Below are 24475 nucleotides of genomic sequence, written 5' to 3'. Positions count from 1 at the left end.
CTTCTTCTTCTTCTTCTTCTTCTTCTTCTTCTTCTTCTTCTTCTTCTTCTCCTCCTCCTCCTCCTCCTCCTTCTCCTCCTTCTGCTTCTCCTCCTCCTCCTCTTTTTCTTCTGCTGCTGCTTCTGCTTTTGCTCCTCCTCCTCCTCCTCTTCTTCTCCTCCTCTTCTCCTCCTCCACCTCCTCCTTCTTCCTCCTCCCACCTCCTCTACTTCTCCTTCTTCTGCTTCTGCTTCCTCCTCCTCCTCCTCCTCCTCTTTTTCTTCTTCTGCTGCTGCTTCTGCTTTTCCTCCTCCTCCTCCTCCTCCTCCTCCACCTCCTCCTTCTTCCTCCTCCCACCTCCTCTACTTCTCCTTCTCCTTCTCCTGCTTCCTCCTCCTCCTTTTTCTTCTGCTGCTGCTTCTGCTTTTCCTCCTCCTCCTCCTCCTCCTCTTCTCCTTCTTCCTCCTCCCACCTCCTCTACTTCTCCTTCTTCTGCTTCTGCTTCCTCCTCCTCCTATTTTTCTTCTTCTGCTGCTGCTTCTGCTTTTCCTCCTCCTCTCCTCCTCCTCCACCTCCTCCTTCTTCCTCCTCCCACCTCCTCTACTTCTCCTTCTCCTGCTTCCTCCTCCTCCTCCTCCTCTTTTTCTTCTTCTGCTGCTGCTTCTGCTTTTCCTCCTCCTCCTCCTCCTCTTCTCCTCCTCCACCTCCTCCTTCTTCCTCCTCCCACCTCCTCTACTTCTCCTTCTTCTGCTTCTGCTTCCTCCTCCTCCTTTTCTTCTCCTCCTTCTCCTTCTCCTTCTGCTTCTCCTGCTCCTCCTTTTCTTCTACTTCTTCTCCTCCCCCCCCCGCATGTTTCTTTCACGTGCCTTCACGGTTGTCCCTCTCGATTCCCCCTCACACGGCCCTCTCCTTTTCGCCGTAGCAATCCTGACATTTCGGCAAGAAAGCTTGGAAGCCAGCAACTGAAAGGCAAACCCCGTGGATTTCATTCCCTTCCTTTCTGCCTGGGGAGGGGGGAGGGAGGGAGGAAGGAGTGGCTCCGGTTGCTTTCCCAGCGGTCCAGTTGGGAGGGCGTCCTTTGCAGCTTGTGGCACCGACCTCCTGGCACAATGCTGGAGTGGACGGAACCTGGATAAAGGATGCCTCCGTGTTGGGTGCCATGGCCCTGAGGAGGCTCCCTCCCCTTTGAGCTCCCGAGGAATCATCTAAGGGCTGAGACAGCCTCCGGTCAAAAGACGCCTCTCACCCTCTTCGTATATGGCAAAGTTTTTTGCAGAGCTCCTGGGCTGCACGCTGCAACGACGCAAGAGACATTCCCCCATGTTCCAGGTAGGTACAGGTGTCTTGGTGGCTGAGGAAACTGGGGAGAAAAAACAGCCAACTTCTTGGCACTGTCGTACAGGGGAGGTGTCTTCCTTTTCAAGGAAAGTCCCTGCCTTCATCCTGTTCTGTCCATCCCAGGTTTTAGAGATCCCTCCAAGGGTGGGGCAGAAGGAAGTGGATCTAAAATGAACAGTGGCTTTCTTTACGTCCGTGGTTGAGAACAATTAATCGGTGCCTCCTGGGCTCGTGGGTGCTCCGATTTGGGAAGTTTTCCAAAATAGACTATCATTTGACCGGGATGGCATGTCACCTGCCTTGAGCAGAGGGTTGGACTAGAAGACCTCTGGGGGTCCCTTCCAGCCCTATCATTCCATGATTCAAAGTTCTATCTTTCCCCTTGACGGATAAGCCTACTAGTTGTCATCTAGCTGGAGTTTAGTTATGTTCTCTCGATCTCTCTAAGTTACGGAAATCTGTTTGATTGATCTACTAGTCATATCACCTGTCATCATCTTTTTTTTGGAAAAGTTCTTTATTTTATTTTTCCGTCACCTCTCTGACATCAATAATCTTACAATGTGTCATCTGGCTACAGTTTTTGTGTCATCATATTTAACAGTTACGTCGTTTTAAATCTATTTTTATGTTTCCTTTAAATTTACATTTCGATTAGCTTTTAATTCAACTCCTCCCCTATAATTCTACGTTCCTCTCCCCTCCCAATTATTCAGTTTTCTATTTCTTTTTGCCTATATTCATTTTCTATCCAATGATTAAAAACATCCCCATATCTTAAGATGCTCTGATTCTTCCTTCTCTTTAATTGCCAATGTTAACCTATTCATTTCTGCATGGTCTAATATTTTTTTTTTAATTACCTCTTCCCCTGTCACTTTCTTTTAAGGATTGATGGCACTAATTGTGGGTGCTGATTGTGGGCACCAATGTTTCCGGATGTGGGCAAACATGTAGTCACATTTGCACACCCACGTGTGTGAGTGTAAGGGCATTTTTTAGCTTAAAACCTGCAATTCCGTTGGAACGGGACTGAGGCTTAGAATAAACACTCACATGAGAAGAATGGAAAATGCAGTAAGATAAGCTGCACAGGTGTGATAAAAGAAGATGTCATTTTAATGATTCGTTAGGAAGTGAGGATTTAGGAGCGGCACTGACAGGGTGAGACAGGCTGTGGCTGAATTTGTTTTCGGTTATCCGTAACAGCAAGAGATTTGAACAAGAATTTGGGTTGGTGACTTGGGTGATTTGGGCATCCGTTCAGTAGGTTGGAAGTTAAAATATAAACATAGTAGGCACATTATGGAACTATTTGCTGAATCAGATTACGACAGTGCAGAAAAGTTACAGCTGCGATGTGTCGAATGAGAAGTTTTTCAATGCAATGAAATGACAAGACCTGGTATATAATGCAGCAACAAAAATCGTAAGAAAAAAAGCAGGGTATTGAATGTAAGGAGTATGAATGATTTTGCCTAATCAACAATAAATAAATAAATAAATTGGGAATAAATAAATTCTAAAATTTGATCATCTGGATCTGACACGTTCTTTCATTCTACCTTCAAGAATACTTCCGAGGTTCACAAGATATAACTTCTATGCCTCTTTTATAGGGGGGAGGTTTTACAATAAATACATACAGTATTTTTCAGAGTATAAGTTGCACATTCCCCCCCCCCCCAAAAGAGGGTGGAAATCTGAATGTGTGGCAGCCCGTGAGATATTGGAAGACTGTTATCATGTCCTTCTTTTCATTAAACTGGATATACCCAGTTCCTGCACCCCAGGAGTGGGATTCAAATAATTTAACAACAGGTTCTCTGCCCTAATGATTTCTTCTAACAACCAGTTCACCAAACTGCTCAGAAAGTTAAGAACCGGTTCTCCCGAAGTGGTGCGAACTGGATGAATCCCACTACTGCTGCACCCGTTCTTCATATGTTTTATCCTCCAGTCCCCTAATCATCTTTGTTGCTCTTCTCTGGACACTTTCTAGAGTCTCTACATCTGTTTTACATCGTGGCGACCAAAACTGGATGCAGTATTCCAAGTGTGGCCTTACCAAGGCATTATAAAGTGGTATTAATAGTATTATAGCAATAAAACTTTTATTTCTCCAACTTCCCCCTGCCCCAAAGTCCCAACAGTTCACTGTTCTTACCTCCCTCGTCCCACACCAACACACACTCCGAGCCAAAGATAAGTTACGGCATTTAATTAACAGACAGACAGGTCCTTGGCAGCAAACCAGCACAAACAAGCTTGGGCAGCAATCCAGCACAGATAAGGCTTGGCAGAAATCCAGCCTGCCAAGCTCACCATAATGTTCTCCGACATTGATTCCTGTGTTGACTTCTGCAAGAAAGGCATGTGCACAGTCTTTTTATAGTCTGGAGAGGAGCCTAATGACCACCAGCTGAGTGCAATTACCTCCTGTACTTGCGCAACTGTTCCTGATGCCTATTAGCCCTTTGGTGCCGGGCATCCAGGAACAACTCACTGCTGGCGTCCGGATCACTCTCCCTTGTCTCCTCCCCACTGGTCCAAGGCTCAGGCGCCTCCTGGTGACCAACCAGCCTCTCTGCGCCCTGCTTGGAGTCGGAACCCTGTCCAGGGTCCTCCACATCCTCCATAGCCGACTCATAGGGCCCCTCGCTGTCGGAGTCTGGTGGCAGCTCCAACGGCTCCTGCTGGGCCACAACAGTTCACTGTAAGTCCAAGAGCAAAACTCTAAACATGTACACACCCCTCCACCAGCTCCCATTTCTGACAGCAGACACAATTCGGGAAACTTGGTCCTCATCACAGGGTGGGGTCGCTGAGGCTGCAGCACAACCTGCAGTGGAGTTGTGTCACTGTGTATTTGCCCACAGCCGGGCTGGGCAAGGCAAGTCAAACTCGGGCAAAGCAAGGCTAGGTAAAGTAAGATGTCGGCAACCGGAAGTGTGGCTGAAAAAAGGCAATGTTTGTTCCCAACAAGCGCCCCTCCCCACAGCATCTCTTTAAATCTTATTCCCCAGGTGAGCCTTGTGATGAGGGGTGGGGCACTGTCCACTTGACTTGTTGGTTCACCCTACATTGATCTCCATTCTCCGTCGAGGGTGAGGTGGGGGAGGCAATTGCTCTTCTCCAGAACTCTCTTCTTCCTCTGTTCCGCTGCCTATTCTTTCCCTCTCCTTCTCCCTCGCTCGGTCATCCTGCACCCTCTCTCTATTGCCAGCCATCCCTCCGAGGACCGAGGGACACAGGACTGTCTCATCCTGCTCCCCTGGTCACTCATCTGGAACCAGGAAGACTGCACCATCTTCCTCCGTCAGCCCTGGCTCCTGTTCTGACCGAGGCTTCCTGAGAGCATGAAGCAAACTCCTTGTCCCGACAAAAAAAACCCTTTTACTAATTTGCTGTGAATTCTGCTCATTCACATTCAGCAAAGACTTTCGAGGGAGGATTTACAGTCACAGACCTTATCTGGCTTGGAGAGCTGCCAGGCTGATATCTGCAAACCTTGGCAAGGAGTCTCGGAGACTCACAACCAATTAAGTGAACCAATTGTCTCCTGCAAACTCCACTCCCCTTTTGCTCCTCTTTTATTTCCTCTGGGCCATTCATCATCCACCTGTAGCCTTACTCCCAGTCGACTCCTGCTGTTTAGCTGTTCCCTTCGTCTGGCAACTCTACGCATACGCACACTGGGAACAGGCTCCAGTTGTTCGTCTGCCTCACTGATGTCTGACTCTGAAGGCAGCTGATAACTGGCAAAAGGCTCTGGCCCCCTCTCTGCCTCCGACACAGAGCCCTCCTCAGAGCCTTCCCCAGACTCCAGGACTGGCCCAGGTTCCTCCCCAACCTCCTCACTGTCCGAATCTATTGCCAGCTCTGCTGGCTGCTGGAGGGCCACAACAACTCCGTCTAATCCTCTTCCTTGGACCCAGGCTCTGAAGGGGCCACTAAAACAACTGTGATGAGCAAACCCCATTATACTTGTTGGTTAAAGATTACCTGTAATTAATTTATACAATCTTATACAATAGCAGAGTTGGAAGGGACCTTGGCGGTCTTCTAGTCCAACCCCCTGCCTAGGCAGGAAACTCTACACCATTTCAGACAAATTGATATCCAACATCTTCTTAAAGACTTCTAGTGTTGAGGCATTCACAACTTCTGGAGGCAACTCGTTCCGCTGATTAATTGTTCTGTCAGGAAATTTCTCCTCAGTTCTAAGTTGCTTCTCTCCTTGATTAGTTTCCACCCTTTGCTTCTTGTTCTACCCTCAGGTGTCTTGGAGAATAGTTTGACTCCCTCTTCTTTGTGGCAACCCCTGAGATATTGGAAGACTGCTATCATGTCTCCCCTAGTCCTTCTTTTCATTAAACTAGACATACCCAGTTCCTGCAACCGTTCTTCATATGTTTTAGTCTCCAGTCCCCTAATCATCCTTGTTGCTCTTCTCTGCACTCTTTCTAAAGTCTCCACATCTTTTCTACATCGTGGCGACCAGAACTGAATGCCGTATTCCAAGGGTGGCCTTACCAAGGCATTATAAAGTGGTGTTAACACTTCACGTGATCTTGATTCTATCCCTCTGTTTATGCAGCCTAGAACCGTGTTGGCTTTTTTGGAGCATGGTTCAGATTTCAAGCTTTTATCAGCCTTTTGTCCATATCTCCTTCTACCTTCTTCCTTACACCCACAACGGCTTTGCTTGTGGAGGTATACTGGGATGGGGAAGGGAGAGAGAGTGATTTTGATCTAAACTGCCGTATCAAAAGAGATCATTATTTATGTCCACACGAAGCTGCATCGTCTTCTGTGATTGCACAGCCTGCCAGCTTGGTTTACATTTCCGGAAAGCGAGGGGGAAAATGTTTTTTTATTGAAATTGCCACCCAGGGAAGCTGTTCCCAGCTTGAGAATGAGACCCAAGGCAACGCGTTCCATCCTGTGGAGGTTGCCGGATGGCTTGTCAATGAAAATGTATGACTTTTTATGGCAGATGCTCAGGCTCCGTCTCCTCTGCTTTACTGCGGATGTTTATAGTTTCACATTATGCCGACAGCCATCCAAAAAGGGTCAGACCAGTTCTGTGATACAGAAAGAGTCAACGGAATTGCAGCTGTTTCCCTCGATGCTCCGTGATGCTTCTCCTCTAGGGCCATTAACACTATTCTCACTTTAAATTCATCAGAGTCCAGATCAGGCCCATATATCTGCATATAATTCCAGACCTGAATAATAAACAGCCCCAAACCGCTAGGTTCTCCATCATACTTTACGCTTAAGGGTGGGACCTTAGCCATCCGGCATCGCCTGCCCGCTCTCGGAATGTCTCTAGCCGCAGGGGGAGAGGTCGGTGCTGAGCCGAGGTGGCGCAGTGGTTAGAGTGCAGTACTGCAGGCTATTTTAGCTGACTGCTAGTTCGGCGGTTCAAATCTCACCGGCTCAGGGTTGACTCAGCCTTCCATCCTTCCGAGGTGGGTAAAATGAGGACCCGGATTGTTGGGGGCGATATGCTGACTCTGTAAACCACTTAGAGAGGGCTGAAAGCCCTATGAAGCGGTATATAAGTCTAACTGCAATTGCTGTTGCTATTTATAGTGGAAAGCAAAGGGAAGATGGGTAGTGAATGCAAGAACATGCAATAAAAAAAAATATATCAGCAAGTAAACAGCAATCGTGCTTAGATTTATATACCCAAGGGTGGGATTGAAAAATGTTAGCAACCGGTTCTCTGCCCGGTTGCTGGGTGGGCGTGGCCATGGTGGGTGTGGCCTACTTAGCCTCCTGAACCATGGTGGGGGCATGTTTTCGATCCAGTGGTGGGTTCTGGATCCCGATGCAACTGGTACGGTGCAATGGGGCGGGGTGTTCACCACACGAACGCACCACCACAACGCGCGCATGCGTACTTACCAGCCGCGATGCTCTGTGATGCTTTTGTGATGCTCAAGCTGCTTGGGGGAGCGTTGCGCAGGTGCCGTATACTCGGTGCGCGGAATCCCCGAACAGCTCAAATTCTGGTAAGGAGGATGGGCAGATGGGTGGGCCCTCCGGAGCACCGGAACGGAATGGTACCTGGTGCTCCCAGCAGGCACCGGTATGCCCATACTGGAGTGCACCGCTCGTATCCCACCACTGGTTTTCACCCTCCACAGGCTCCGGAGACTTTGCTTGAGCCTCCAGGAAGGTGAAAATGGCCTCCCTGGGCTCTGGAAGCTCTCCGGAGGCTGGAAAAGGGCCCATTTCTGGACTTCCGGAACTTCCAGGAGGCCCATTTTTCGCCCTCCCAGAGCCTCTGCGCAGGCCCTGAACTTACCTGACATGATGAACGGGCCACGTGGAGACTCCTTGGAGGGGTGGGGTGGGCGTGGTCAGCCACTCCTAGCAACTACCAGTTCAGCAAACCAGATGTAAAATTAACACCTGGTTTGTCCGAACAGATCCGAACCGGCTGAATCCCACCCCTATATATACAGCTTCACAGTGTTTTAGAGCCCTCTCTAAGAGGTTTACAGAGTCAGCCTACTGCCCTCAATATCTGGGTCCTCATTTTACTGACATCGGAAGGATGGAAGGCTGAGTTAACCTTGAGCCGGTCAGGATCGAAGTCCCGTCAGTCAGTAGAATTAGCCTGCAATGCTGCATTCTAACCACTGTGCCATCACGTCTATTTCCCCAACACACACACACACACACACACACACACACACACACACACACACACTATACCAGCACTGTCCAACCTTGGCAACTTTAGGACTGGTGGGTTTCAAATCCCAGAATTCGACTCTTAGTTTAGTTTAGTTTAGTTTTATTGATCTTGTATGCCGCCCACTCCCGAAGGACTCCGGGCGGCTTACAATAAAACAAGGGAAGGGGATAATACACAAAACAACATTAAAATACACAACAGTCACAATTTCCGAGGGGCTGGATATTTCGAAAGCCCCCCGGCCTGAACTCTCAGAATTCAACTTCCAATATTCAACTCCCAGAATTCAGCTCCCAGAATAGAGCACTGGAGATTTCTAAGAAGAGATTGGACAGCCATTAGTCTGAAATGGTTATAGGGTTTCCTGCCTAAGCAGGGGGCTGGACTAGAAGACCTCCAAGGTCCCTTCCAACTGTATATGGAATAGAAAGAAAGGATTATGCAAAGTTCATGCAACTCCTTCCTGAAGACCATTACCTCCATTCCCCCCTCCCTGAGTCTTAGACCACAGTTCTTTGAAGACAATAGATTAATTAACATGATGCATAGCATTACACCGCAACCCTTTAAATAAAGTTCCGTCTTAACCACGTGGGACGTAATGAAGGAGCTATTAATCCTAATGTAGATAAAATGAATAGTGGATGCTGTCCTATTTCTTGAGGACTCTATTGCAAAACTGTCATCGAGCTATTCAGGGGTGAAAAGGGAGCTTTGTGAAGGCTCCCTGGAAGACGAATCGCTCTACACCCTGTGTAGGATTTAGGAGAGGATCTGCAGCTCGATAACAGAGTAAATTTTCACTCTCTGTGTAAAAATCTTTTTGCAGGATTGATCTCTTTCAATGAACAGAGCGCCAAGGGGGAGCCAGGCCTGTTAAGTCTTACTCCAGCCAGGCAAATGAAATCCTGTTCATACTTTTGTTCCTCTCAATTCACATTCAGTTGGGCATCTCTATAAAATGTTTTATAGATGACACTATTCACCTGCAAGAATAGCGAATATGTATAAAAATAGACATATGGAGGGAAGGAAGGAGGGAAGGAAGGAGAGAAGGAGAGAAGGAAGGAGGGAAGGAAGGAGGGAATGTTGGAGAGAAGGAAGGGGGGAAGGAAGGAGGAAAGGAAGGGGGAAAGGAAGGAGAGGAGGAGAGAAGAAAGGAGGGAAGGAAGGAGGGAAGGAAGGAGGGAGGGAAGGAGGAGGGAAGGAGAGAAGGAGAGAAGAAAGGGGGGAGGGAAGGGGGAAAGAGGGAGGGAAGGAAGGAGGGAAGGAAGGAGAGTAGGAGAGAAGAAAGGAAGGAGGGAAGGAAGGAAGAAGAAGTAGGAATGTTGTAAGATAAGATGGAGTTATGGGATGGTAAGAAAGCAATTTCAAGTATATTGTCAACTGTAGGGGGAAAATTGTTATAAATACATATTATTAATAACAGTTAAAAATAGACATATGATAGACATATACAGTATATATCTAAACCTATATATAAAATACATGGGATGCAGTGGCTCAGTGGCTAAGCTTGTCAATCAGAACGGTCAGCAGTTCGGTGGTTCGAATCCCTAGTGCCACATAACGGAGTGAGTGCCCGTTATTTGACCCAGCTTCTGTCAACTTAGCAGTTCGAAAGCATGTAAAAATGCAAGTAGAAAAATAGGAGCCACCTTGGTGAGAAGGTAAGAGCATTCTGTGTGCCTTCAGCCGGCACACAGTGTGCTGGCCACATGACCACGGAGACGTCTTCAGACAGTGCTGGCTCTTCGGCTTTGAAACGGAGATGAGCACCGCCCCCTAGATTCAGGAACAACTAGCACATATGTGCGAGGGGAACCTTTACCTTATAAAAATAAATCTGTTAAATGTTGGAAATGCAACCAAATACCAGGTTCATATTGTCAGATTTGGTGGATGTGTCCCAAAGCAAAAAATAAGAATAAAAAAACTGGAAGAAATTACACATATGGCTGGAAACACTGACAAAGCAACACATAGACTTGAAACCTGAGATATTCCTGTTGGGCATGCTTCCAGGAAATTATAATAAAGGTAACACATATTTAATTTTACATATTCTAACAGCTGCCATGATTGTATATGCACAATACCGGAGAAATGTAGAAACCCCTACAGATGATAATATAATCAAAAAAATAATAATTCTGGAATATGCAGAAGTGGATAGGTTTACTCTAAAAATCAAAGAAAAGGAAGATTCAGAATATTTTATAACATGGGAACTTTTCTACAAATGGTTTGTTGACAGATACAGAGGTTGGAGGAATGGATTAATGTGAAATATGGATTACATGAGAAAGAAAAACGGATCAGTAAATATTTTGAAGATTATATCATTGATATCATGATGGAAGATAGTATACTTTTCAATAATGATTGATGTTAACGCATACATGTTTATATGCACATGATTATAATGATTATGAGGATGTTTATATTTTAACACGCTGGACACCTAGAAAACACACTGTTCAATATAGAAATGGAATTTATGACATAATGCAATAAAACAATATTTATACAAAGCGCATTCAGTTGGGCAAAAATAATTTGCTTTAGTCATGCTTTCAAAAAGTATATGTATGGGGAACCCTACTGAATTGAGTGGACGATATAACAGCTCCGTCAAAAGGCTGGCTTTTGATACTGTCTTTAGGGCCAATTGAGAAGCTGTTCACAGCTGTTGAAAAAGAGCTGACTAAAACTTATTTTAAAAAAACCAGCTTCCAATATTATCGAATTGGCAGCTATGACACAATTCTTGGAAGAAAAGGCTACCCTGTGGTTTTAAATCCGTGGCTTCTCAAATAAGACACAAAGGCGCAGTTCACACGATGTGCCAAATCATCATAGATTCTGTATGTTGTGGCCCGTCAGCAGCCAGCAGAGCTGGCAGCAGAGTCGGACAGTGAGGAGGTTGGGGAGGAACATGGGCCAGTCCTGGAGGCTGGGGAAGGCTTGGATGATGGCTCTGTGTCAGAGGCAGAGAGGGGGACGAGGCTGTCTGGCAGTGATCAGGTGCCTACGGAGCTAGACAGCAGTGAGGCAGAGGAACAGCTGGAGCCTGTTCCCAGTGTGCGCATGCGCAGAGCTGCCAGAAGACAACAACAACTCAGAAATCAGGGTCAACTTGGGAGTAAAGTCACAGGTGGAAGGTGATTGGCCCCTCCCAGAGGAAACAAAAGAAGAGCGAAAGGGGAGTGGGCTTTTGCAGGAAACAATTTGTTCGTTCAGTCATTAGATTCGTTTCAGGAGTGTGAAGATCTGTCCCTGAATCTCAGAGACTCTGTGCCCAGCCTTTTCTTGCACAGCACCTCACTTGGGAAATATTTACATGGCAGCTTTCCAAGCTAGATAAGGTCTGTGGTCATAAATTCACCTTTGAAAGGATGTTTACCAGGCCTTTGCTGAAGGGAAAGGAGAGGAATTCACATTTGTTTAATAAAAGGGGTTTTGTCAGGACTAGGATAATCTATATCTATATCTATATCTATATCTATATCTATATCTATATCTATATCTATATCTATATCTATATCTATATCTATATCTATATCTATATCTATATCTATATCTATATCTATATCTATATCTATATCTATATCTATATCTATATCTATATCTATATCTATATCTATCTATATCTATATCATCTATATCTATATCTATATCTATCTATACTTATACCTATACCTATCTATCATCTACCTATCTGTCACAGCCAAGGTGGCGCAGTGGTTAAATGCAGCACTGCAGGCTACTGCTAGATCAGCAGGTCAGCGGTTCAAATCTCACCGGCTCAGGGTTGACTCAGCCTTCCATCCTTCCGAGGTGGGTAAAATGAGGACCCAGATTGTTGGGGGCAATATGCTGACTCTCTGTAAACCGCTTAGAGAGGCCTGAAAGGCCTATGAAGCGGTATATAAGTCTACTGCTATCTACCTATCTACCTATCTACCTATCTACCTATCTACCTATCTACCTATCTACCCACCTACCCACCTACCCACCTACCCACCTACCCACCTACCCACCTACCCACCTACCCACCTACCCACCTACCCACCTACCCACCTACCCACCTACCCACCTACCCACCTACCCACCTACCCACCTACCCACCTACCCACCTACCCACCTACCCACCTACCCACCTATCTATCTATCTATCTATCTATCTATCTATCTATCTATCTATCTATCTATCTATCTATCTATCTATCTATCTATCTATCTATCTATCTATCTATCTATCTCACATATAAGCTCCCATGAAATGGTAGGTGGTGGTTTAGTGTAAAATATGACTCCAGTGAGTTCTCAAAGTCCATTTCAAAGCTCTCTGCGAGGCATGGAGCACATATCAGGTGGAGCATTACAAAGCCAGAGTTGTGAGTCATGTCTGCCAGTGTCCCAAAACTCTGGGACAGAGAATGCCTCAGGAAAGTCAAGTGAACTTGAAAGGAAAATGGATCGGGCCGAAAACAAAGCAGCATGGCTGAAAACACCTCAACATGGCATTCTTCCCTTAACAAAAAGAAAATCAAACAATGAAGAAATACTGAGAGAAGAGAATATTTGAAGCTCGGACTCAAACAATGGAGAGGCATCTGGGCTGGTGTCATATATATTTCCTGTTTCTTTTAAGCAAAGATCAATGCTTGGATCCCAGGTCTCCTGTAAGGGCTGTGAGAAAGCCCTTTTTAAAGAGAAGGAGGAGAGTTGTAGCCAAGGCAACGGTCAGATAACAGATATCGTGTGGCGGTAACAGTATAACAAAGGAGAGCCAGTTAGGCCTGGTTCTAATGGTTAAGATACCAGGCTAGAAAATAACAGACTGTGGATTCTAGTCCCATCTTAGGTATGAAAGTCAGCTGGGTGACTTTGGGCCAATCACCAGGAGACGGGGAGTTCTAGTCCCCCTTTAGATATGAAAACTGGCTAAGTGACTTTGGCCCAATCACCAGAAGACTGTGAGTTCTAGTCCCACCTTAGGCATGAAAGTCAGGTGGATGACTTTGGCCCAATCACCAGGTGACAGTGAGATCTAGTCCCACCTTAAGTATGAAAACTGGCTGGGTGACTTTGGGCCAATCACCAGGAGATGGTGAGTTCTAGTCCCATCTTAGGTATGAAAGTTAGGTGGGTGACTTTGGGCCAATCACCAGGAGACGGTGAGTTCTAGTTCTCCTTTAGATATGAAAACTGGCTGTGACTTTGGCCCAATCACCAGGTGACAGTGAGATCTAGTCCCACCTTAGGTATGAAAACTGGCTGGGTGACTTTGGGCCAATCACCAGGAGACGGTGAGTTTTAGTCTCCTCTCTTGGGCATGAAAGCCAACTAGGTGATCTTGGGCCCTCTCTCTCAGCCCAACTCCCCTCCCCTGGTGTTAGTGTATCAGTCTAGTCTACCTCAATGGGTTGATGCCTATCTTGTAACTCTGAATGTGCCTCTCCCCTCCCAGCCTTTATCCTAAGGAGAAGTAGGGATGGTCCAGCCTCAAACTGCATTCCTGCTCTGGACTCAGAGTTCTCTTATCCGACTGTTGCCTTGGCTGATGCTCTTCCCCCTCTTCCTCACAGTTATTCTTATGACCCATTACGTCACCCGTACATATTTTGACCAATGGGCCTTTGAGACACCACCAGATCACATTTGTTTTATATTTGGGATTTGATTGTGGTCCCCACCTTTTATTACAAGTGTATTTTATACTTTGAAAAATAAAGAGAAAGGCAATTCAAATTCTGAAAAAAACACTCTTAAAAATTTCCCCCCAGTCACTGGACAATCCTCCATCCTCATTAAGGACCTCAGCAGGGGTAGGTTGCTGCCAGTTCACACAGATTCAGGCAAACCAGTAGTTGAGACTCTGCACAGTTCGGCGAACTGGCAAATCCCACCACTGGCTGGCCCCGCCCCTGCCTGTTTTGGAGCCTGTTTTCTGGGTTGTTTTCTGGGCCATTTTTCAGCCATTTGCTATAAAAATGGCCTGAAAAACTGCCCCAAAACCTGGGTGGGGGAAAAATGGGTGGGGGCGAGGCCAGCCAGTGGTGGGATTAAGTCCAACTGGCTGAATCCTACCTCTGTCTTTGAGGCAAATGGCTGGGAGGTGGAGCTGGGTGTGATGAGTGATGTCACCCACTTAGTCACATGACCAATTGACCACATCTACCCAGCCAGAGAACCGATTGTTAAATTATTCAAGTCCCACCATTCATTCAGAGGCAGTTTTCGGCTTCTAGGAGAGAGTAAAAAAAAAGAGAAATCGAAATAAAATGCAGACCCAACACTCACTTGCTCTAATATTCCTCTCAGCAGCTTTTCATTTGACAAGCATTTATCTTGTTTCAGCCACAAGAGCTTTACAAAATCTTAATGCTTAATTTTAATTGCTTTGTCATTTATATGCTGTATAGCAAACATTGTTTGAAGATGTGACTTATGACTGGGCCCTGATGCAAAATACATTTTAAAACTACTAAAGTGTTGATAGTTGTCATTAAAATAGATCTTCCCTGTCATTCTGAGCACACAATCAGAAGGAATAAATTTCATTTATACTACCTTTGTTTTTGCAAATTCCGGGGTTTTAATGCATTCCCTGTCGCTCTCCCTGGTGCTGAAATGAATAGTTTTGAGAGGCACAAGTGGCTCAAAACACCACCTGAGCTTAGTTGGATTTCATGAAATTTCAGCCAGTCAGCTGGGCCCTCATTAATTCCAATTTACAATATATTTAACCTGGTACAGAATTTGACTTATTTCTAGGTTTCCATTCCATACTGAGCTGTAACCTAACTGTTCTGAACCCCCCCCCCCCGGTCACCGTCCAGGAACGAAAGCCAAAAACAAACATAAATAAGAATACTTTTAATCAGTCCAGGCTCTCGTTGGCTGCAAGCCCAAAATAAACAAAGAGATAAGCACTCCGGCAGCAAGTCCTACAAAACTTGGCAGCAATGCAAACAAACTCTGGCAGCAATCCAGCCTGCCAAGTTTGTTTCTTGTTAATCGTTAACGTCGACTTCTGCAGAAAGGCGTGGCACAAGCAGTCTCTTTTATAATCAGGAGAGGATCTTAATGAGCATCAGCTGAGCGTAATCACCTCCGGTGCTTACGCAGTTGTTCTTGACGCTGAGTAGCCCTTCGATGGTGTGCATCTTGGAACAACTCACAAGTATTTTCTGGATCACTCATTCTTGTCTCCTCCCCACTGATCCAGGGCTCAGACGCCACCTGGTAGCCAACCAGTCTCTTCGAGCCCTGCTCGGAGTCGGAACTCTGTCCAGGGTCCTCCACCTCCTCCAGGACTGACTCATAAGACCCCTCGCCGTCGGAGTCTGGTGGCAGCTCCAACGGCTCCTGCCGGGCCACAACTTAACCAAACAGGCTAGGTTTGTATAACATACCAAGCTGAAAAATAATTAACCAAGGTTAATATGAATCAAGCGTAGCATATTAGATAGTCATTAGATGTTATAACTGTAATGTAACCTTCTCATCATGGTCATAACTCATGATAGTCAGCTATGCAACCCATCTGATTTTATGTCCATTTTTGGTCATTAAGCAAATCGGTGGTTTGCTAGGGGGCGGTTTTGCCAAGAACTGAAAAGAGCCCTGGTACCAGAGTGTTTAGAATGTAGTATTGCAGGCTAATTCTGCTGACCGACAGGCGTTCGATTCTCAACAACTCAAGGTTGACTCAGCTTCATCCTTTGGTCGGTAAAATGAGGTTCCAGATTCCTATGGAGATTCTCAGTCATCCAGGTCATGGTTGTCCCCAAAGTGCTTTTTCAAGAAGTAACTGGGCTTCCTTGTTTTTTCTTGGAAGAAGTTTCTTCAGCTCTGAAGAGGCTTCTTGGATGAGAAGCGAAATGTCTTCATAGAAAAATCAGAAAGTCCAGTTGCCTCTTGAAAAACCTCTTTGGGGATGAGGTCCCAGATTGTTGGGGGCAATATGCTGACTCTGTAAACCAATGTCACCCAACCTTTTGGGCAACAGGGACCAGATCCATGGAGAAAAGGTTTTTATCCCGTGGACTGGGGAGAGGGGGCATGGTTTTGCTGCCAGCATCCCACAGATGGGGCTTCCCTTGTTTGTGCAGCCCAGTTTGTGGTATGCTGTGGATCAGTGCTGATCCATGGACCAGGAATTGGGGACCCCTGCTGTAAACTACTTATAGAGGGCTGTAAAGCTTTATGAAGCAGTATATAAGTCTTATTGTAATTCATATAAATGCCAGATTTAGGCAAAACTGTTGTGAAACTTAGTTACAAGTGCAAATATTTGTTAATGTGTCCAGTTGTTGAATGCCTGAAGAGTGGTCACATAATGTGTGTGTGTGTGTGTGTGTGTGTGTGAGAGAGAGAGAGAGAGAGAGAGAGAGACAGACAGACAGACAGAAAGACAGAGTGTGTGTGAGAGAGAGAGACAGAGAAAGTGAGAGACAGGGAGGGAGACAGAAAGTGACAGACAGACAGCAAGAGAGAGAGAGAGAAAGAGAGAGAGTGAAAGAGAGAAAGTGAGAGACAGGGAGGGAGACAGAAAGTGATAGAGAGACAGACAGCAAGAGAGAGAGAGAAAGAGAGAGACAGAGAGACAGAGAGACAGACAGCAGGAGAGAGAAAGAGAGTGAGAGAGTGAGAGAGACAGAGAGAGAATTAGAGAGAGAGAAAGAGACAGAGAGAAAGAAAGAAAGAGAGACAGACAGAGACAGAGACAAAGAGAGTGAGACAGAGAGGCAGACAGCAAGAGAGAGAGAAAGAGAGAGATAGCAAGAGAGAGAGAATTAGAGAAAGAGACAGAGAGAGTGAAAGAAAGAGACAGAGAGACAGAGAGAGAGACAGACAGCAAGAGCTAGAGAAAGAGAGACAGACAGAGAGTGTGAGAGAGAGACAGAGTGAGAGAAGGAAAGAGAGAGAGAAAGAAAGAGAGACAGAGACACACAGAGAGAGTGAGAGAGAGACAGACAGCAAGAGAGAGAGAGAGAGAGAGTGAGTGAGAGAAGGAAAGAGAGAGAGACCGCAAGAGAGAGAATTAGAGAGAGAGAGAGAGAGAGAGAGAGAGAGAGAGAGAGAGAGAGAGAGAGAGAGAGAGAGAGAGAAAGGGACAGAGACACACAGAGAGAGAACAAATCAGAAATTCGAATCTGTGTCATAGGTATCTCCAGGAGGATTGTTGTAATTAAGAACAGTCACTAAATGACCATTCATAAGTCAAGGTCTACCTGAGTGTAAATTCATCTTTAAGGATGTTCTATGAGTTTGTTGAGTCTGCCTTAGAAACACGGTTTGTGTTTTAGAACAGTTATAGTAATTCAGTGGTTCCATAAAATCATATGTCATGTGTGAAAGACAATTTTGTAGACAACAAGCATTTCTGGATTAGTTACTGCCATCCTTGTCACCAATGTCTACAATGGGCCAGGAGTTAAAATTCCTCTTTGAAGATCTTGACAAGTGACAGCATTAATGTCAGCTCCATTTGTCACAGGCTATTTTCTTTCACTAGGATGAGGAAAGCCAGGTAGGAACAATTTCCTCTGGCACTTGACCTTTACTTATTTAAAAGTTATGTTTGTTGGGTTTATACATTGCTTCAATAAATGCCTACTCTAAGAGGTTCACTTACTGTGTTTCCCTGAAAATAAGACCTGGTCTTACATTATTATTTTTTTGCTCCAAAAGATGCATTGGGGTTTATTTTTTGATTATGTCTTATTTTGGGGGAAATACAGTACCAAATGCATCCATCTGGATGAGAATTATAAGTGGGGCTTATTTTGGGGGTAGGGCTTATGTTCTGACCCCCTCCTCCGTCCAGTAATGAATGCCAAGACAAGCTTAACTGGAATGTACTTTAATAGCAAGACACCAAAACCTCGGTGGCTGAAAGCCAAGCAAAAGAAACAGATAAGGACCTTGGCAGCAACTCAGACAAACTCAGGCAGCAATAAACACAGATAAGGCTTGGCAGCAATCCAGCCTGCCAAGCTCCTAGTACTGTCCTCCGACATTCAATCCTGCGTTGACTTCTGCAAAGAGGGCCGTGTGCACAAATAGCTTTTTATAGTCTGGAAAGCAGCCTAATGACCACCAGCTGAGTACACTCACCTCCTGTAATTGCGTAATTGTTCCTGACGCCTAGTAGCTCTTCGATGGTGTGCATCCAGTAGCAACTCACTTCTGGCTTCTGGATCACTCTCCCTTGTCTCCTCCCCACTGGGAGAATTCCACAGCCAGGCATGCTCAGTTCCGATTTAAAGCGACAGCATTTCCCCCCCTTGCAAAATAAGTTTTCCTTCATTCTTTTTCTTCTCCCTCCCCCTCTTTCCTTCCTCTCTCCCTCCCTCTCCCCTTTCTCAAACAGACACACGCACACAGAAAAGTTGGATCCCTCTCTCACTCACTCACTCTCAAACAAACACAAACACAGAAGTTGGATTGGATATATTTTCCAATGGCTTGAAAGCAGCTCCTCTGCATAGCCCCCCTTCCCCTGCTGCCTTCCGATCCGAGCCTTTGATTGCAGGTGGAGCCATGTTGCCTTTTCAAACTTGTAATCAGTGAAGCTGGGCTTATATACTTTTATCCAGCTCTCTCTGTGTGTGTGTGTGTGTGTGTGTGTGTGTGTGTGTGTGTGTGTGTGTGTTTGAAAGGCAACGTGGCTCTACATGTAATCAAACTTATAGAGCCGAGGTGGCACAGTGGTTAAATGCAGCACTGCAGGCTATTTCAGCTGACTGCAGTTCTGCAGTTCGGCTGTTCAAATCTCACCGGCTCAGGGTTGACTCAGCCTTCCATCCTTCTGAGGTGGGTAAAATGAGGACCCAGATTGTTGTTGGGGGCAATATGCTGACTCTGTAAACCGCTTAGAGAGGGCTGAAAGCCGTATGAAGCGGTATATAAGTCTAACTGCTATTGCTATTGCTAATTCCTCCCCCCCTCCCCACACATGCACCTTTTCCAGCTGTTTCAGTGAGGATTTCAACTCTGCTCTTGCCTGCCATCATGAAAAGAAAAACATGTAAAAGGAGAAAGGCATGAGCTCTGAGGTCAGACTGAGCTAGTTGCTCCCAGAGAACTCTAAAAAGCCTCTAAAGAACGCCCTCTAGAGGAGGCAGGAGAACCATGTGCCTCATCTACATAAGGAATTTTTCGGCTTTTAACCCTTGCTTAGCTCTGCTCGAGTGATCATAAAGTCAGACCCCGTTCTCCTGCCGCCCCCTGTAGAGGGCACTTTTTTAGAGGCTTTTTTACACATTTAAGCACTAAGCAGAGTCATCCACTGTGACTCTGGCAGCAACTACCTCAGCCTTTTTCCTTTTACATTTTTTTTCCTTTTCATGATGACAGTGGTGAAGCCCTGGCTCCCCTGACTGCACGTCCCTGATTAATAGTGATATATCTGATTATCAGATATTTGGGAAGAAGTAAGGAATATTTCCAATCTGTTGTCTCAAGTTTTTCTGAGATATTTGCTTGGGGATAGAAGATGGAACTTGTTGGAAGCTTAAATCTGCTTCAGAATATAACAGATTCAGCAAATTCCAAGCAAGGTCAGACTCTAGTGAATCACCCCCTCATCTTTTTTTCTCCCTGAAACTGCCATAAAAAGACAACCTATTTCGATATTTGACACAACTACGCAGAATCAGGCAGGCACTCGATGTGATTGCAGCCAGATCTTAGCCTCCAGGCTGACAAAATTATTGGCATAGAATTTTTCTCCGAGGGTCGACTTCCTTTAGGGGGAATCAAGATTTTAATGACCTCTCTAATTAGACATTTGACAGAATCCCCTAAATGATGTTTGCTCTGTTTGTGAGCACGTTGGCTATTTAATTATTGTCTGTTTTGTGCCTCAGAATATGATCAGTGACATTTGATAACCGCATGCTTCTAAATATAAGTGGAAATTGCTATTTGCACCCTCCTGGGGCCTTGCTCTTAATCCCCTCCAAATGAAAGCGAGGAAAAACAGGAACAATGGTCTGGAAAGCGGTCAGCTCAGATGAATTTGTCACAGAGCTGCAATCAATTGTTGTCCTCTCAGCAATCACATAATAGCACATAATAGCAAACACACTTAGACTTATATGCCGCTTCACGGTGCTTTGTTTTTATTATACTGAGACCGAGGGAATGATGTAGAGTTGGTTTTCCTTTAAGCAGTGCCGATACGATGTACTCAATAAAGAAGTTCTTTGAGGAGGATTCTAGTCTCAGAGTTCTGATTTGCTTGGGTTCATTAGTTGGATCCTTGACATCTACTTCTACAGGTTGGTGGTAAGGTAGAACTGGAGGCAATCTCTGGGTCGATCTAGAGCAGCAGCCCCCAAGCGTTTTGGCCCCAGGGATCAGTTTTGTGAAAGATCATTTTTCCACTGACCGGTGGGGGGAGAGGAACGCTCAACCTAGATCCAGTACATGTGCAGTTTCACTTGTGCGCTGCTCACCTCCAGCTGTATAGCCCAGTTCCTACCAGTTAATGGACCAGTACTGCAGGGGTGGGTTTCAAGAATTTTACTACTATTCTATTCTATTCTATTCTATTCTATTCTATTCTATTCTATTCTATTCTATTCTATTCTATTCTATTCTATTCTATTCTATTCTATTCTATTCTATTCTCTATTCTACTCTACTCTACAGTAGTCTATTTCTATTCTATTCTATTCTGTTCTATTCTATTTCTATTCTATTCTATTCTATTCTACTCTACTCTACTCTACTGTAGTCTATTTCTATTCTATTCTATTCTGTTCTGTTCTATTCTATTTCTATTCTATTCTATTCTATTCTCTATTCTACTCTACTCTACTCTACTGTAGTCTATTTCTATTCTATTCTGTTCTATTCTATTTCTATTCTATTCTATTTCTATTCTATTCTATTCTATTCTATTCTCTATTCTACTCTACTCTACTGTAGTCTATTTCTATTCTATTCTGTTCTGTTCTAATTCTATTCTATTCTATTCTACTCTACTCTACTGTAGTCTATTTCTATTCTATTCTATTCTGTTCTATTCTATTCTCTATTCTACTCTACTCTACTCTACTGTACTCTATTTCTATTCTATTCTGTTCTATTCTATTCTATTCTACTCTACTCTACTCTACTGTAGTCTATTTCTATTCTATTCTATTCTATTCTATTCTATTCTATTCTACTCTACTGTAGTCTATTTCTATTCTATTCTATTCTGTTCTATTCTATTTCTATTCTATTCTATTCTCTATTCTACTCTACTCTACTGTACTCTATTTCTATTCTATTCTATTCTGTTCTATTCTATTCTATTCTACTCTACTCTACTCTACTGTAGTCTATTTCTATTATATTCTATTATATTCTATTCTACTCTACTGTAGTCTATTTCTATTCTATTCTATTCTGTTCTATTCTATTTCTATTCTATTCTATTCTCTATTCTACTCTACTCTACTGTAGTCTATTTCTATTCTATTCTATTCTGTTCTATTCTATTTCTATTCTATTCTATTCTATTCTCTATTCTACTCTACTCTACTGTAGTCTATTTCTATTCTATTCTGTTCTATTCTATTCTACTCTACTCTACTCTACTCTACTGTAGTCTATTTCTATTCTATTCTATTCTATTCTACTCTACTGTAGTCTATTTCTATTCTATTCTATTCTATTTCTATTCTATTCTATTCTCTATTCTACTCTACTCTACTGTAGTCTATTTCTATTCTATTCTATTCTGTTCTATTCTATTTCTATTCTATTCTATTCTATTCTATTCTATTCTATTCTCTATTCTACTGTAGTCTATTTCTATTCTATTCTATTCTACTCTACTCTACTCTACTCTACTCTACTCTACTCTACTCTACTCTACTCTACTCTACTCTACTCTATTTTACATCTGAGTATCCAAACCCATCATTTCTCTTGTACCATTTTATCAGCCCCTCCACTCATTGTGTTCCTTGTTGAATCTCCTTAAGCGCCTTTCTGTGAAGGGATGGCCGTACGTTTCCTCACGCAATGTACGGGAAAGTAATTTTTAAAAAAATCTTCTGACTTTGGCAAGAATGAGATTTTGGGGGATTACAAAAGAAGAACAACTGGCAAATAAAAAATAAATTCAGACCTGCTCGATAGATGAATGAGACTGTTGCGCTCAAGCTCTTCTTTCACGAGGCGAGTTTTGAACCCTTCGACATTCTGTCCTCCCCTCATTTTTCCATTAACAGCCTGCCGGAGACAAGGTTGAATGTCAGCGTGATTTAGCGACAGCAAGAGAAAGGCAGGAACGCCATCTATAAATCTGTTCTTGATCAATGTTGAAAGCACCGTCGGAAGATAGAGATATAATTGGGGTGGCATCAGGAAGGAAACTTCGGCTTTTCCCTCTTGGTTAGAAATGAAATACCGCCACTCCCTTGAATAAATGAGATGGGAGTAGATGGAGCACCTTACAGGTCAAGGGGAAAAATAAGGCAGAGAAAATTGGTCTTGGCACCCATGCAGAAAATAAACTGCATCCCTACTTTGAAATCCAGGCAATGATTGAACCTGAATTGTTTTCAGTCTGACTAACCTGTTCAGTTGGAGAAGTTGATAGCTGAGAGCGTTACAGCTCGAAAAGAGTGAGATGTTAATAAAAGGCTTTTGCGGCTGAAATGCTGAAGGGGCCGAAAGTGGATGGCATTTTGACAGATCGGAGGACAATTACAAGGGGCTCCTCGCAAACAATCGTTTGGGGCCAGAGATTTGGGGGGGGGGAGAAACAAACAGGGGCAATTGATGACATGTGCAGGATGACATCATAGCAATAGCAATAGCAGTTAGACTTATATACCGCTTCATAGGGCTTTCAGCCCCCTCTAAGCGGTTTACAAAGTCAGCATCTCGCCCCCACAGTCTGGGTCCTCATTTCACCCACCTCGGAAGGATGGAAGGCTGAGTCAACCCTGAGCCGGTGAGATTTGAACCGCCGAACTGCAGAACTGCAGTCAGCTGAAGTAGCCTGCAGTGCTGCATTTAACCACTGCGCCACCTCGGCTCCTTCATCATGCAAATATTCAAGTTCCAATAGTTGAAGGCCTGCCACAGAGAGGAGGGGGAAACAACCTATTTTCCAAACCACCCCGAGATCCTCTGGTACGGCTGGGTTCGCCCCAACTGGTGGGGATAAAAATGCTTTAAAAAGCTTTTTAAAAAGCTTCCTTTCAGAAGTGGTGGGAGCTGCATTGCTGGAGGATTTCAGGAAAAGACGGCAGAGGTGGGTTCCTACCAGTTCGCACCTATTCGGTAGAACCGGTTCGTCAAATCTACCGAGCTGGTTAGAAGAGGTTCCACCAGTGGACCCGGAAAGCAGGCCACACCTACAGAAGAGCTTCCAAAATTTTTTGAAACCCACCACTGGTCCTTGGATATGATTATTCTACACTATCATGCTCCTATTTATAAAACTCAGTGCCTCTGTGAAAGGTAAGGGTGACTACTGTGTTTGTGGTGCAATCAGAACCTTGCGTGTGTTGAAGTTGTTTTAACGCAAACCAAAGATGCCTTTTAAAAAACAAGTTTACATCCTATTCTTATGCATGCCAGTGCTGTGTGTGAGGTAATTTAAGGTGGTTCTGACAAGTGTCGTCGGTATCTTCATATCCGGTCACATGGGTGGCAAGCCACTCCCATCCGGTCACATGGGTGGCAAGCCATTCCCACAAAGGAGACCACACTCACAGAGTAAGTTCGAACAATTTTTGAAACCCACCACTGTTGGATGGCCACTTGTCAGAAATGGTATAGGGTCTCCTGCTTGAGCAGGGGGTTGGACTAGAACCGGTAGTAAATTTTTTAAAATCCCACCATTGGTTCCAGGGCCTCTGCAGAGCCGAGGTGGTGCAGTGGTTAAATGCAGCACTGCAGGCTACTTCAGCTGACTGCAGTTCTGCAGTTTGGCTGTTCAAATCTCACCGGCTCAGGGTTGACTCAGCCTTCCATCCTTCTGAGGTGGGTAAAATGAGGACCCGGATTGTTATTGGGGGCAATATGCTGACTCTGTAAACCGCTTAGAGGGCTGAAAGCCCTATGAAGCGGTATATAAGTCTAATTGCTATTGCTAGTGTCCTAAAATGTGAGCTTTATAAGCCATTTTCTCAAAATACACCCTTCTTTTGAATGCAACTTTTCCATTTTTGGGGGGGAGCTTGTGCAAATATTTAAGGGGGAGAGTGACAGATGTGACCCCACTCCGTAGTGTGACTGTCTGTGCCTTTGTGACAGATTGTGCCATTTTGCTTCTATTTCCATTTGTGGAAGGTTTTTTTTTCTTTTTTTTAAATGTCTCTAAAAATATATGAACATGGCACCATTGGGAACAATAGCGTGACATTCTGGCGCATTAACTAGGCGGTGGTACTGGCCATTGGAGGGTCTTGTCTC

The 24475-nt window shown here is 44.6% G+C and overlaps 1 protein-coding gene across 1 annotated transcript in view; it reads left to right on the top strand.

Moving 5' to 3' along the window:
* Window positions 1-1045: 1045 nt before the first annotated feature.
* RASGEF1B (RasGEF domain family member 1B) overlaps window positions 1046-24475 on the top strand; it is a 240542-nt gene continuing 217112 nt past the window's right edge. Inside the window, exon 1 of the mRNA XM_087724007.1 lies at window positions 1046-1308. Coding sequence (XP_087580133.1) covers window positions 1237-1308 — 72 coding nt within the window. The 5' untranslated portion in view covers window positions 1046-1236. The remainder of the gene's footprint in view (window positions 1309-24475) is intronic.

This window comes from Thamnophis sirtalis, unplaced genomic scaffold (genome assembly GCF_051295495.1).
Source record: "Thamnophis sirtalis isolate CommonGarterSnake01/CBP01778 unplaced genomic scaffold, rThaSir2_p1.2 scaffold_10, whole genome shotgun sequence".
Taxonomy (NCBI): domain Eukaryota; kingdom Metazoa; phylum Chordata; class Lepidosauria; order Squamata; family Natricidae; genus Thamnophis; species Thamnophis sirtalis.
This window is presented reverse-complemented; position numbering and strand designations above follow the sequence as displayed.